The sequence below is a fragment of the Silurus meridionalis genome, chromosome 6 (genome assembly GCF_014805685.1).
Source record: "Silurus meridionalis isolate SWU-2019-XX chromosome 6, ASM1480568v1, whole genome shotgun sequence".
NCBI classification, from domain to species: domain Eukaryota; kingdom Metazoa; phylum Chordata; class Actinopteri; order Siluriformes; family Siluridae; genus Silurus; species Silurus meridionalis.
Window position 1 is genome coordinate 24,815,442 of NC_060889.1, and position 14,271 is coordinate 24,829,712.

The following is a 14,271-nucleotide window of genomic DNA, read 5'->3' on the forward strand; positions in this document are numbered from 1 at the left end:
TGTTTTTTGGAGAAACACGTGTTTCGTTTGTTTCTAGCCAAAGTGATTTAATGATATGAAGATTTACTTTGACCCAATAAATACATGTCCAGATGTTCCACTTTATTTTTATTGACAGATTTATACATGCTTGGCAGTTCTTTTTTCCAAACTTTCAGGTGAAATTCTTTTTATTCTTCACTAGTTAGGGATTTCTTTCTGACCTTCTGATCCAGTTCATCCCAGAGCTGTTCAATAGGACAAAGATGTTCAAACTAGAGCCCTTGGGCTAAACTTGCCCTGTGGTGACCTTTAATTTGACCCACCCTGCCATATATGAGAACAGAAAGTAATAATAATAAATAAATGATTACAGCATCATATTTCTGACCAAAGATCACAGAATAGTTGTATTAGGCATTGAACTCTATTATATAATAAATGCAGTTGTTTCTTATTTGAACTAAAACCTTTCAAATAAAACTTCATTAGTTAGACAGATTACAGTTGTTTTCTATTTATTTATTTATTTATTACAATTAAATTGAATATAAAAGGAACCATGACGACTTAAATTTTAATTTAATCTTTGGTATAATGCGACATTTATTTTCATTCCACAGACCTCAGTGAATTTTGGGCACCTCTGGTTTCGAAGAAAGGAACGGTAACCATGTTGGCTTTCCTTTCACCTGGTCTTCAACCCTCCCTGCTCCAAAACCATTAAGCTTCCACCTCCATGTTTGACTGTGGGGGTGAGGCAGTCCACTAAACATCATCTCTCCTGTTCTCTGTCTTACACAAGTTCTTCTCTTAGACACAAAAATGTCCAGTTTGGACACATCTGTCATTGTCCAGTTGTTGTTATTTTTTTGCCTTTTTCCGAGTTTGTTGATGCATCATGCTGTATCTAAAAACCACGAAAGACTGATTTTCCAAACTTTTCACATGCACTGTAAGCATACACATACACTGTCCATATAATAGATATAGACTGATATAGACACAATCAATAATACATAAACCCTCATATAATTTAGGATAAGATTTTTATGGTTTGCCATCATCACTACCATATTTTGTAGCAGCCCAGTAATCATATCTTCTTCTTCTTTCGGCTTCTCCTATTAGGGGTCTCCACAGCAGATCATCCGTCTCCATAACCCGTTCTCTACATCTGCCTCCTTCACACCAACTACCTGCATGTCTTCCTCACCACATCCATAAACCTTTCTTCTTGGTCTTCCTCTTTTTCTCCCCCTCCTGGTGTCTCCATCCTCTGCATTCTCCTACTGATATACCCCATGTCCCTCCTCTGCACATGTCCAAACCATCTCAATCTCACCTCCCTCACCTTGTCTCCAAAACGTCCTACATCCGCTGTGACTAATCATATACTGCCCTTATATAATTGGATCATTACTATAGTTGTACTGTTATGATTTTAAGATTAGACTGCTGCTAGAGTGAAAGTGACTATTTTGTTGTCATGTTTTGACGTGCATGGACAACACTAGGATGAAGAGTCCACCGTACATGCACCAAGGTCATCAAGGCCTTCTGACCAATCAGAATCAAGAATAGATCATATTATGGTATGGACATTGGATGAATCCTGGATTTTTTTAAAATGTATTTTAATTTTAATTTTAATTTTAATTTTAATTTTTTGCAGTGGTTTACAATAAAAACATCACCTCAGCGTAGCTTTGATAACTGCAACACATTAATTATTTATTTGAAACTTTTTTACATCACAAAACAAATGAGTCGCAATCATTTATACAGTTTCCTTCTGTGCAGCTAACAATCTTGCCTTTTTTTTCCTTTTTTTTTTTTTAAACAGGGAGATAAAATAATTTAATTTGTCCCATATCTACAAAAAAATAAAATAAAATAAAACCAAGTCATAACTAGAGCTTTACATAAAACAAAACTTATAAAACAAGTGTGTTGTCTATATTACATGGAAAAAAAAACAGGATTGAGAATAATAATAATAATAATAACAATAATAAAAGAATAAAGAATTATATGCACACAGTAGTTTCCACAAGCTCTGGCTCTTGCAGGTTGCTTTTCCCCACATCGTGCATTCAATTTTGTACACAAAAAAAGCGTGAACAAGTGGAGATGGAAAGAGAGAGAGAGAGGGATGGGGGGAGGGAAGGATTGAAATGTAAAGTATAAAAAAAAAGGGAGATGAAAAAAATGGTGCATAAGTTAAAGCTAAGAAGAGAAATAGGGTCAAGATTTCTCCACCTGAGTTACACAGTAGTTAGACACACAATAAACCTCAGCAGTGGAAAAATACACCTTTCTCCACCTTCCTTTTCAATTTTGTGTGTTACGTTTTAAAGGCTAAACACTACAGAGGTTTAACCAAGTGTTTAAGCAAATCAGATCTTTCTCAGTGATGGACATCTTTGAGCAACAAGGGCAGAACTCAGGTTACTGATCAACCGATTACAGAACCCTCATCAGGACATCAGTGTTCAGTTACATGTTTAAGTTTCTCAGGTAGATGTTGTGCTTAGCATTAAATACTGTTTCTTAGTGGCATTAAGCACAAGATTGTAGTGATGTCCTGTGAGCAAGAGTACGATTAGATGGTTGACCATGAAACAAATACTTAAGCACCACTTCCTGCAGAAGCAAAAGTCCAAGAAGTAGAGTTGGATCTAATCTAGCTCTTGCTAACTGGATGGATCGGAAACTCCAACCAAATTAACCTCCTAGGGTGGAAATGAACCAAAGGGCCTGGGGATGAAGTCTGATCTGATCCAAATATACCCACCTAAGTGTGAAGGAACTTCAGCAGGTGATTGCCCCCCAAACATTACAATCTAGATGATGAATCTAAATGGTAGATCGGATACAGCTCTCCTCACCTACCAAGAGGTTGGAGTCAGACCTAATCCAACTCCTGATACATGGGTGGATTAAAAACATCACTCAAATTCAAATTGGATCCATCTCCTTTTGAGAAGGTGAAACTGAACTAAAATCCAGGGGGTGGAGTCAGATCTGATCAGATCTGTCCACTCCCAATCCTCTAAATTTGGATCCAGCTCCTCCCACAACACTTCAGGGGTAGAAGTGGAGCTTATTCAACTCCTCCCATCCAGAAAGAGTTGAAATAAAACTCTAGGTGTGGAGTCATACCTGATTAAACCCCTCCCACTTAAATAGATTCAAACCAAACTCCAAGATGGGGGTGGGGCCAACTCGGTCTATTTCTCGTCTCTCATAGCTCAGTGTTGGTTGAGAATTAGTCCTACAAGAGACGACAGATCCTGTCCAGCTCCACAAATTAGACATTTGCTTCTACAGTACAGATTTCTGAACTTTACCCACCGACATCCATCACCGGTCAAAAAATCAGGTTGTAAACTCTGGGGTTAAGGATGATCTCGGGTCGCGGAAGATCGCACCCGGTATGATCTCAGATCTCAGGCTGGATCGCATCCCTTCATGTGTTCTTTGCTGAGCTTGAGGGACAGACTTCACAGTATGTACACCACGCAGACGTAAAGTCGTCACAGGTAACATGTTAGGCTACGTTTTTTAAATTTATTTTTTAACATAAATTAGTCCCTCTCAACAGTAACAATCTGCATGAACATCAATACAGTAGTGTGCAGCAGTGGTGGTGGTGCGCCAGAGGGAGAGGAGGGGAAAAAAGGAAGAAGAAAATCCACTAAACCGAACCTTTTCGTTGTCACTGGTGCAATAACTTCCACTGCCATACCTGTAGGAGGCGATATTGCCAGCATAGTGTACTTTCGATCAGATTTAAGGTGCACAGCTGGACCCTAAGGACCTCTGTTATACCTTTAATGTAGTGATATTTTGCACACTTAAACACACTAAAAGTTGCCCCCAGTGACAAGGAACGGCGTAGCGATAAAGTCCTGCGTTAAACGTTGTGCGTAGAGATGCAGATAGAACGCGAACGAACAAAAACCACACCCCGAGACCCGCCTTCCATTGCTTCCTCTCGCACGGTGTTCGTTTTTGCAAGAAAAAAAAACCCAGACGCTACAACACGGTACACGACGACGGTAAAGCGACATCCTTAGGACTTGGGACCACAGTGCAAAACAACCTGAAGTTTGTGTTTCCACACACACATTGTATAAGCCGAGTAGTGGTGGAGCACACAGTCATAGCGGACACAGGTGCATTATGGGATACGAACCCCGTTTAGGGAGTTCCCTTTCGTTTTCTGACCGATGAGGTGAACGATCGCCTGAACGTAAAGACAGATTATATAATACATACAGCAGGTAAAGTGCTGGGGGGGGCTTCCTTCAGAGGGCGGAGTCATTTCCTCAGCCAATCCCGTTCGAGCGTGACCGTCCGTCCGTTCCGCTCGTCGACTTTACGCCTCGCCTTCTTCTCTCGTGCGCCGTTTCGCAAAAACCTTTTACTTTTTCATTTCCTTCTTTCGTCTTCCTGCTTTCCAGCCTTTGTGCGCTGAAGCTTCGTCTGTCCTCGCTTTCTTTCACTTCCTTAAACACAGGGCATGAACAACATACACCATATTCCCGGATTCTCCCAGGAGCAAAGCATGCTGGGATTGGAGGAAGGAGCTACATACGATGTAAAAGATGACCGAAATGTGCCAGTCCCTTTTTTTTTTTTTTGTGCGAGTTTATTAAAAAAAAAAATCCTTCAGCACATTATATGCGTGTAAATGTGTGTGTGTGTGTGTGTGAGAGAAAGATGTCAGAATCCTGTGGACTGCAACACAGGCTGAGCGGCTTCTGCGGCATCTCCTTCTTTCCCTGCAGAAAAAAAAAACGTAGTCAGTCATCTAAACATTTCAATTACACTTTACAGACAATTTGGTGAATTAAAGGAACATACAGCATCTGTATTATTACATGCACATCACAAGTCAGGTTCAGGAATCAAAGCCCAGGGAGTGAAATTACCCCAAATTAGTACTACAAAAGAAAACTTTATTTCTTCTACAGGACATGCGACATGGATGTAATAAACACATTATATATATGTATATATATATATATACATTATATATATATATATATATATATATATATATATATATATATATATATATATATATATATATATATATATATATATATATATATATATATATATATATATATATAAACATATTATATATATACACATACATACATACATATATATACACACACACACACATTATATATATATATATATATATATATATATATATATATATATATATATATATATATACACACAGTACAGACCAAAAGTTTGGACACACCTGAGTTTTCTTTATTTACATGACTATGAAAATTGTAGAGTCACACTGAAGGCATCAAAACTATGAATTAACACGTGTGGAATTATATATGGAATTATATACATAACAAAAAGTGTGAAACAACTGAAAATGTGTCATATTGTAGGTTCTTCAAAGTAGCCACCTTTTGCTTAGATTACTGCTTTGCACACTTTTGGCATTCTCTTGAAGCCTACTTTGAAGAACCTACAATATGACATATTTTCAGTTCACTTGTTTGTTATGTATATAATTCCACACGTGTTAATTCATAGTTTTGATGCCTTCAGTGTGAATCTACAATTTTCATAGTCATGAAAATAAAGAAAACTCTTTGATTGAGCAGGTGTGTCCAAACTTTTGGTCTGTACTGTATATATATATATATATATATATATATATATATATATATATATATATATATATATATATATATATATAAATAGTATAATCCAAACTACAAGCATAGTTCATGGTTTATGGATGTGGTGATGAAAGACATGCAGGTAGTTGGTTTGAAATTGGCAGATATAGAGAACAGGGGTTATAGACAGAGCAGATGTAGAGGACAGGGTGTTATGTACAGAACAGTTGTAGAGGACAGGGTGGTATGGACAGAGCAGATCTAGAGGACAGGGTAGTATGGATGGGGCAGATGCAGAAGACAGAGGGGTATGGACAGAGCAGATGTAGAAGACAGGGTAGTATGGACAGGGCAGATGTAAAAACAAATGTAGAGGACAGAGGGTGTGGACAGAGCAGATGTAAAGGACAGGGTAGTATGGACAGAGCAGATGTAAAGGACAGGGTAGTATGGACAGAGCAGATGTAGAGGACAGGGTAGTATGGACAGAGCAGATGTAGAGGACAGGGTAGTATGGACAGAGCAGATGTAGAGGACAGGGTAGTATGGACAGAGCAGATGTAAAGGACTGGAGGTGTGGACAGAGCAGATGTAGAGGACAGGGTAGTATGGACAGAGCAGATGTAGAGGACAGGGTAGTATGGACAGAGCAGATGTAAAAAACAAATGTAGAGGACAGGGGGTATGGCAGAGCAGGTATATGGTTCCCCTTTGACCCACTTACCATCTCCTGACTCTCTGTCCATAGACGGCATCCTGATGACAGAAGCGGAGGAGTCTAAGACGTCCCCTGAATTCATCCTGACGAGAGATTTCTTCTGTTCTTTCTTGACGAGTCTGTAATGGTCGGCTTCGATCTCCTTCACAGAGTAAAAATAAAGAAATCAAATGAAATACTCTAATTAAAGATCAATTACAAAGAGAAATGAAAGCATGTGTGTGTGTGTATAAATATAGTGGTTTGTGAGATCATGTTCACCCTGAGCCGGTGCAGTTTCTTCATCAACTCGTCCATCGTCTGGAAAATCTCGTCCGTGTTCTTTATCACATGTCGCTGCGTGACGGCCCGTGATTGGCTGAGCCCCGTGTTGTTACTCGGCGCCTCTGGATGTGACCGGTGTGGGGTTTCCTGCAGTTCATGGTTTTGCTGTGGGAATAGTGATACGGCTTCATGTGCTTCTGAAGGACTCGGATAATTCGGGTCGTCTGTGCTGCTCTCTTCCGTCAGAGCTCCCATCTGGTCTTTGGGCATCACCAGGTAGAACACGTTCCCTAGAGACAGAGACGTGAGAACAAGCCGAAACCGCAAGTTACACATTAAAATACTAGTCTCATTTGTTTATAATAAACATGTGATCTTCAGTGCTCTGCTCAGACCCATTCATACCAATACCAAAATCTACTGCCACATTCCGCAATGCATTCTGGGAATAATGTTTGTTCTACTCCTTCCACACTGGACATTAATGGGACGTAGCAAGGACATAAACAAGCTCACGTCTGACACTATTGAATGGTTTTCTCAGATTATAGCGGTAGCAATAATTACGTCTCTACGTGGCACGAGTTCTCGCAGGAAACACCAGAAATTGATCTCAACTAACAAACTAGCAGCAGAATCCCGCCCCTCGTTTATCTCATTACATACAAGTTCATTAATAAGACATGATACATCTTAAATTAAACATTGAACACCACAAGGTTCTCCAATCAGTGCACTGGTTATCATGTTTTGGTCCCTAAGTCTTCCTGTAGCCTAAAGAACAATACCGTTCCAAAAGGCCTCATGTTCTCTCTCCAACTGTTACTCATTCCAAAAGTCGCATCATATTTAACTAATAAAAAGGCTTTAGTTTTCTGCCATTGGCTCTAGTCAGACGGCAGCTCATTGGCCGAATCGGTGTGTGGAATTGGAGGCGGAGCTCAACAGCGAGATAAAGAGCTCCGATTAGCTATTCAGCTTAGCGATTGTGCACGCTTTATATCGTCACAGTTCAAGCGCTTCCGATTTCTCGGTTTGGATGCCGAATACACATTACCGCCCCCTGCTGGTTTTTGAGAATTCACGCAAGCGGAGAACGGACATACTCATTGGCCGTTGACTTCAGTCTGTAAGGTGCAGATGTTCCTGCGCATTAAAAAATTGCCTGATTGACCAGTCAACCTCTACTGGCTGTTATATTTACACATTTTAAAACCTTTTTTTATAAAAGTAAAAACATTGTGTGATTCAGCTGACAGTTAGCTCGAGCACTGAAGTGATGCAGATGCTCTTTAATTCTTTCTCTGGTGTTTGATTTACAGTGGAGGCAAATAAACGACATGCTCAGGCTCAATTGGCTGTTTGGGCTCGTCCTCGAATGTGCAGCGGAAAAACTGTGGACAATACAGCCAAGAAATCAGACGAGAGCCCATGAGGAATTGGTAAGCCCCTAGGAGAAAGGTATGAAATGAGAGAAACCAAAGAGAGAAGCAATGGACAGAGAGAGCACAGAGCTAAGAACTTCCCAAAGATCTACAGGTTTCCCCTCAAACACACTGCAAATTCAAGATAATTTTCAATACAGAGTCTAAAGACAGAGATAAAAAAAAAAAGAGTTCAAAATAATGCTCTCTCTACCGCTTAATGATTCTTGCAAGTGTGCCACAGCGCTGCTTCAGACGTGCATGCGTGTCGCATTCGCGCATATTTTTACTCGCACACTATTTCACGTGATGCGTTCTGAGGTTACTGTAGAACTCAAGGAAGCCTGAGGTTCACTGACCTGACTTTTATTTCTCCACAGAAAGATAAAAGGAAGGGAAATAAAGAAAAAACGTTTTTTTTTTGTTTGTTTTTTTTTAATAATGAAAAAGAAAAAAAAAAAGAAAGAAGAAAGCGATTAGTGCATCCCTAATCTAGAATCTGTGGATGATCCCACCTTTTGATTCAGAAGATTGGATGGAGGTGACATCAGGGATGTCATCAGGAATAGAAGAAGAGACCACACCCACAGCTGTGCACGAAGGACAGGAAGAGACACAATGTACGCGCATGTGTGTGTGTGTGTGTGTGTGTGTGTGTGTGTGTGTGTGTGTGTGTGTGTGTGTCGAAGTGCATTTGTAAAACGTGCGTGAAGGTGAGAGAAAAGTGCGTGTGGTAAAATCAGATCACCGGAATGATCAAAGGTTGTGCAAACGAGGAGGAAATATTTATATACGAAGCAATGCAGAAAGTCACCGTGAATGAGAATATCGGAGGTGTGTGTGTGTGTGTGTGTGTGTTACAGAAAGGTGAGAAGGAAAAACAAGGAAAAAGTGTATTAAGATCATATCAGCTTCATTATAGCCAGCTCTGAGCCCATGCAGAGAGAGAGAGAGAGAGAGAGAGAGAGAGAGAGAGAGAGGGAGAGGGAGGGAGGGAGAGAGAGAGAGAGAGGGGGAGAGAGGGAGGGAGGAAAATGTAAGACAGACATTGGGAAGAAAAAAGAAAATTACACACATCTAAATTTTTCACATTATTTAAAAAAAAAACAAAAAAACGCTATGTACAGAAATCCATGATTCATAATGTAATGTCTTATGTATTTAAAATGTCTGAGGACTTTCTCTATACTTTTACCCTTATTAAAAATGAATATGCAAATATATGCAAATCAGGTGCACCCAAATGCCCGACCACACATGAAAAAAAAAAACCTGTCAATGCAGATGTTGGTCCGCTAACATCTGGATCTGTTGATGCATCAGAACACCTGAACCGAAATGTCACAGATGTACACTTATTCACATCCTCAATTCGATTAGCATGTCATTAAAACATTATCAATTTGCATATCGCCCCCTCATAGTGATATCACAAAATGTGCTCGTCTGCAAATGTATTATGAAGTTCTCAAAAATTTATTTTTGCTTAATCAGCTAAACCAATCAGGGAAAAGCGGTTCCGCGCTCACCTTTCCTCTTGACCTGAACAGTCGATTGCTCCAACTCCAGGGGCGGAGCATCGACCTGATCTTGAAGAATCGTTGGATTGGGGCTTTCAATAATGCTACCCACAGACCCCTCTGATCCGGGGCGATCTGTGAACGGGCTTCTTTCGTTGGCGGTTTCGTTTGTAGGCGTGTCATCGGAATCTTGGCTCCACCCATCTTCAAGGTCTCTGAAGATTAATTGTCTGAGGGTCTCGACTATAAGAGGAGTAAAAGAATATGCTTTTTCCAAAAAACAAACAAACCAACCAAAAAAAAACAAAAACAGTAACACAACTTCCTGTCTATCACTGAAATTACAATATAGATGTGTGTTTGAACGAAACATGAAAGCAAATATGCAATTTGAAGTAAACTAATATTTCTGAACATGCAGCGAGAAAATAAATTGAACCAACGCGAACAATTATCTCGGTCAACTCGGAAAAAATCAATCAAGCAAATTCAAATGAGCGGTTTTATATTTCTTTTTATACTTTATTATTCTTCCCATTCAGCTTGCCGTCTTTGTCGCGAATGTTGGAAGAAATTATCGGTGCTGCAGCTACCGGTTCAGACTGACTCTCGGCTTATTTTGCATTTGGTAAAAGTTTGTTCGATGTCTGACTTTTCGAATCCGGACAAAAGCGCAAAAAGTAACGTTACTGCCTTTTCTTTATAATGACGTGAACAGCTGTCCGCCTCAATGACGTTCATAGAGTGCTCTCGCACGTGAGCGGTTAATCTGGTCGGACAATATTTTCTCTTAATTATTCTGTCATTGGTGCAATGACTACGTGTTTGATTGGATGCATTCATCAAAACTTTTAATAAAAAAAAATAAATAATCAGCCAGCCCCAGTCCATTAAAGTCGTCCCTCGGTTTATCGCACTTCGGATCTCACGTTCGCACTTTATTGTGCTTTTTCAATTTGGCACGTAACAATTTGTTCTGCAAATTTTATCGCGAATAATCGATAATTTGTAGTGAATTGTTTTTACGGAGTTTTATGAAATAAGGTAATTAATAAATACAAATATAATTATTAATTTTAAAAGGTAATAAAGGTATACCTAAAATACCATACAATGTGTCTCATACATTTACACAAAAACAAAGATAAGCGAAAGCGATGCTGGGATGCCGAAGATCTACATCATACGACTGGAGTCTCGTCAATTTATCGCAGAATTTTTCTGCAGTCGGTTTTGACACATGACTTCTGCGATAAACGAAGACGACTGTATATTTTTTCCCTCCTCACCGTCCTGAAGAGCAGCGTCTGAAAGTTCGGGCCGAGGTTCCAGGTTATTGTGGGCTTCTTGATGGAGGAAGGCTTCTGACTGGTTGGTTGGGGTGTTGGAAGCGAGAGCACTTTCATCATCGCTCTGTGACTCTTTCTCCACCGAACTCGTCTCTTCCGCAAGCAAACCGTCTGAAGACAAGAAAAGCAGCGGTTGTGAGAAACGCCGGCCTGAAAAAGAGCGAATTCCTCGCGCTAGCGTCGCGGTGCGCTTACCTTGATTGACATGACTGTCGTGTAACCGTCGAACACAGGATCTGGAGAAGACGTGAAGAAAGGGAACGATTATTGTTTGCATTTTTAAACTAGTTTCATAGAAAGAACGCCCAGAAAACAAGTTTAGAGTGACTTACTGAGCGGGTGATCCTTGTTTAGTGAGCGAAGCACCTTCAGAAGCCGATGCGATTGTCTTTTCCAACAGGTCCTTCCAGCTGTGCAAACACAGTAATGCAATTACATTTGTGGCAGAAGCATTGAACCGCACTTTTTTGAGAACGTTTTCCAAAATCTTGGACGCGCTCCAAATTTCCTTCAAACTTCCCAGGAGTGGTTAGTCGATCCAAACCTGAGCACAGGAGTGGTTTCGAAAAGGAAACTTCGAAAAATGAACTCGGTGACAAAAAAAATAAACATTTCGTGTTGACAGGTTTCTGAGGATGGATCATCTTTCTCACGGTCTGTTTTTTCAAAGTCATCAACCGATTGGCACAATTTTCATTCCACATATTCTTTGGGTCTTAAGATTCAAGTGAAGGGAAAATTGAATGCTACTGCATTTAAAAACCTTTAATATGATTGTGTGCCTCCAACTTTGTAGTAAAACTTTGAGGAAGAAGGAAATATGACTGGTAAAGTTGACTGATTCCATTTATTTTATTGGGGCAACAATTGCAATTGTATGTAAGTAGGTTTTTTGTGTATCTGTACTTTACTGTAATGTTTCCATTTGGGGAGACTTTTAACTTCACTACATGCAAATATGTTAATTTTTACTCAACTAGATTTTACGAAATCGGTCGTTCAGCCTTTTATATTTATGTGGTAACTGTTCAAACGCAGCAATCCACCAATCAGAGTCGAGCGCTCGCTCTGCTTTTTTGATTGCCGCTTGGTGGAACCTACTCATCACCAACATACAGTTCAGCATCGGTTCAACAGCAAACAGAACATTTAGAGAGGAATAAGTGATGAAGAAACTCCAGACCTGATGTGTGATTTATTTTTTCTTAAGTAGTTGAAAAGGTTTTTGGGTTCATGATAATTTTAATAGATATTAATCAGTGTTTGACTCATATTCTATTATTAGGAGTCTTGTGGCACATGATAATATGAACATTATAGATATAATAAATCATAGTACTTTGGATACTTAAGTACATTTGAAGGCAAATACTTTTGTACTTTTACTGAAAGTTTAAAGGAACACTTACTTTTACTGGAGTCATATTTTACCTGCTGTATTATTGATTTTATATTTCTATAAGTCTGAAGATTATGAGGACCATGCTTCACTTCCTCGACCTTTAAACAAGATGTCGACCCCGCAAACATCTCGAACTATCTAGAGACGTTACAGCGCCATTTGGATCCCACTTCATGTGGAGTTTTAACATTAGACCCCTTTGAGTGGTATGAAGAACCTGGTGTTGGATCTGTGATGATCTCAGATGTTGAGATTTTATGAGTTGCTCAGTAGCTTTTGGTTCCATAATCTCAAATGACTGTATAAGACTGTAGAAAGGACATTACTCATAATCATACACTCCAGTGCTCATATTAGTTCTCACTCTTCAGTGTTCTGTATTGTTTAAAGTCTATAATCACACTCTTGATATCACACAAAAGAGGATGGGATCCTCTTTTGAGTCTGGTTCCTCTCAAGGTTTCTCTCTCATAACATCTAAGGGAGTTTTTTTCTTGCCACAGTCACCATGGCTGCTCATCAAAGCTGCTTTCAGACAATGTCCGTTGTGAAAAGCGCAATAGAAATAAACTTGACTTGACTATGCCAGTGATTCTCAAAATGTGATATCCCCCTCTAGTGGAGGATAAAGACATGACAGGTGGAGTGAAATGGAACAGCATGATTAATATATATATATATATATATATATATATATATATATATATATATATATATATATATATATATATATATATATATATATATATATATATATTTTTTTTTTGTGTTTTTCATTAATTTCATTTATAAAAAATCTATTAAAAAAATACACTCAAAGCAAACACAAACATCTATGTCATTAACGCAAGTCAATGAAAACAACATTAGCTGGGATACTAAACACAACTACACTTTTATTTTCACTATTCTTTGAACTTGATTCTATTTGATGTTGATTTAGAACTTGATATTCCAATATATTGGACATTTTAAACAAAGTAATTCATTACTATTTTTTGGGGTGATGGACAGGTGGAGCTTTGACAATATTCACCCCCACCCTCTAAAGTGGGGAATGGCAGAAAAAAAGGTTTGAAGACCACTGACCTTAAAGCACCAAATGCTGCAAATGTGACCTTCATAAACATAATTCGATCTGAACATCATGTCTAGACTGAGAATGCTAAAATACCACTTTTTCAGCAAAACCCAGACCATCAGGATGAGGTAACAGGTGAGAATTCTGCCTGCTCTTGCTCAACAGCACCCCCAAGTGAGCAGCCACTTTAATGCAACAAGGTTTTGGGGAACATTCTGTCCAGAATGTTATCTAATTATATCCCAGAAGTCAAAACATTCAAAAGTCTTCGCACTTACGTGTTTCTCTCTGAGGACGTTCCGGCTACCAGCTCGTACATCTGAGTCTCAGACGTGCTCACTACGTAAAGGGCTTTGTTATCTGAAGAACACAAAACACAGTGATCAAACAACACGAGCATTTCCCCGGCCTGAAAGAGCGACCTACAGACGCTTGCACACACCTGTGGCGTTCGACCTGACGAGGGACGAGTTGAGCCGGACTACGGGGCAAAATGGCGTTTTATGGTCCGTGTTCCGACTCCGCCCAGCGAGCGCGACGGACATCGGAGGATCAAGCGGTCATCTGGACCTCTCTGGAGGAGCACCAGCAGGTCTGAGAGGAGAAGCGCTTGCACCTCTGAAAACACACACATCAAGCGAGGAATGATTTTACATATCGTCGATATTTTACCAAAGTAGGTGACATCTCCCAGTGGAACACATGGCTTTAATCTAAGAAGTTCCCTCAGAAATGCTAGCTCAGCAGTTAAAACTCTGGGGTACTATTCAAGAGGATGGAAGTCTCAGAATCTTCAAAGCCTCTTTTGGGGCCCTTAGGCATGGCCCTTAACCCTCTGTGCTCCAGAGACTCTGTATCATAGCTG

The 14,271-nt window shown here is 39.6% G+C and overlaps 1 protein-coding gene across 1 annotated transcript in view; it reads right to left on the reverse strand.

The window, feature by feature from the left end:
• Positions 1–1,687: 1,687 nt before the first annotated feature.
• Positions 1,688–14,271, reverse strand: part of arhgef11 (Rho guanine nucleotide exchange factor (GEF) 11) — a 42,273-nt gene continuing 29,689 nt past the window's right edge. Inside the window, 11 exon segments of the mRNA XM_046851043.1 lie at positions 1,688–4,769; positions 6,373–6,508; positions 6,628–6,920; positions 8,570–8,644; positions 9,584–9,817; positions 10,864–11,034; positions 11,119–11,159; positions 11,256–11,333; positions 13,685–13,766; positions 13,849–13,920; positions 13,923–14,024. Coding sequence (XP_046706999.1) covers positions 4,711–4,769; positions 6,373–6,508; positions 6,628–6,920; positions 8,570–8,644; positions 9,584–9,817; positions 10,864–11,034; positions 11,119–11,159; positions 11,256–11,333; positions 13,685–13,766; positions 13,849–13,920; positions 13,923–14,024 — 1,343 coding nt within the window. The 3' untranslated portion in view covers positions 1,688–4,710.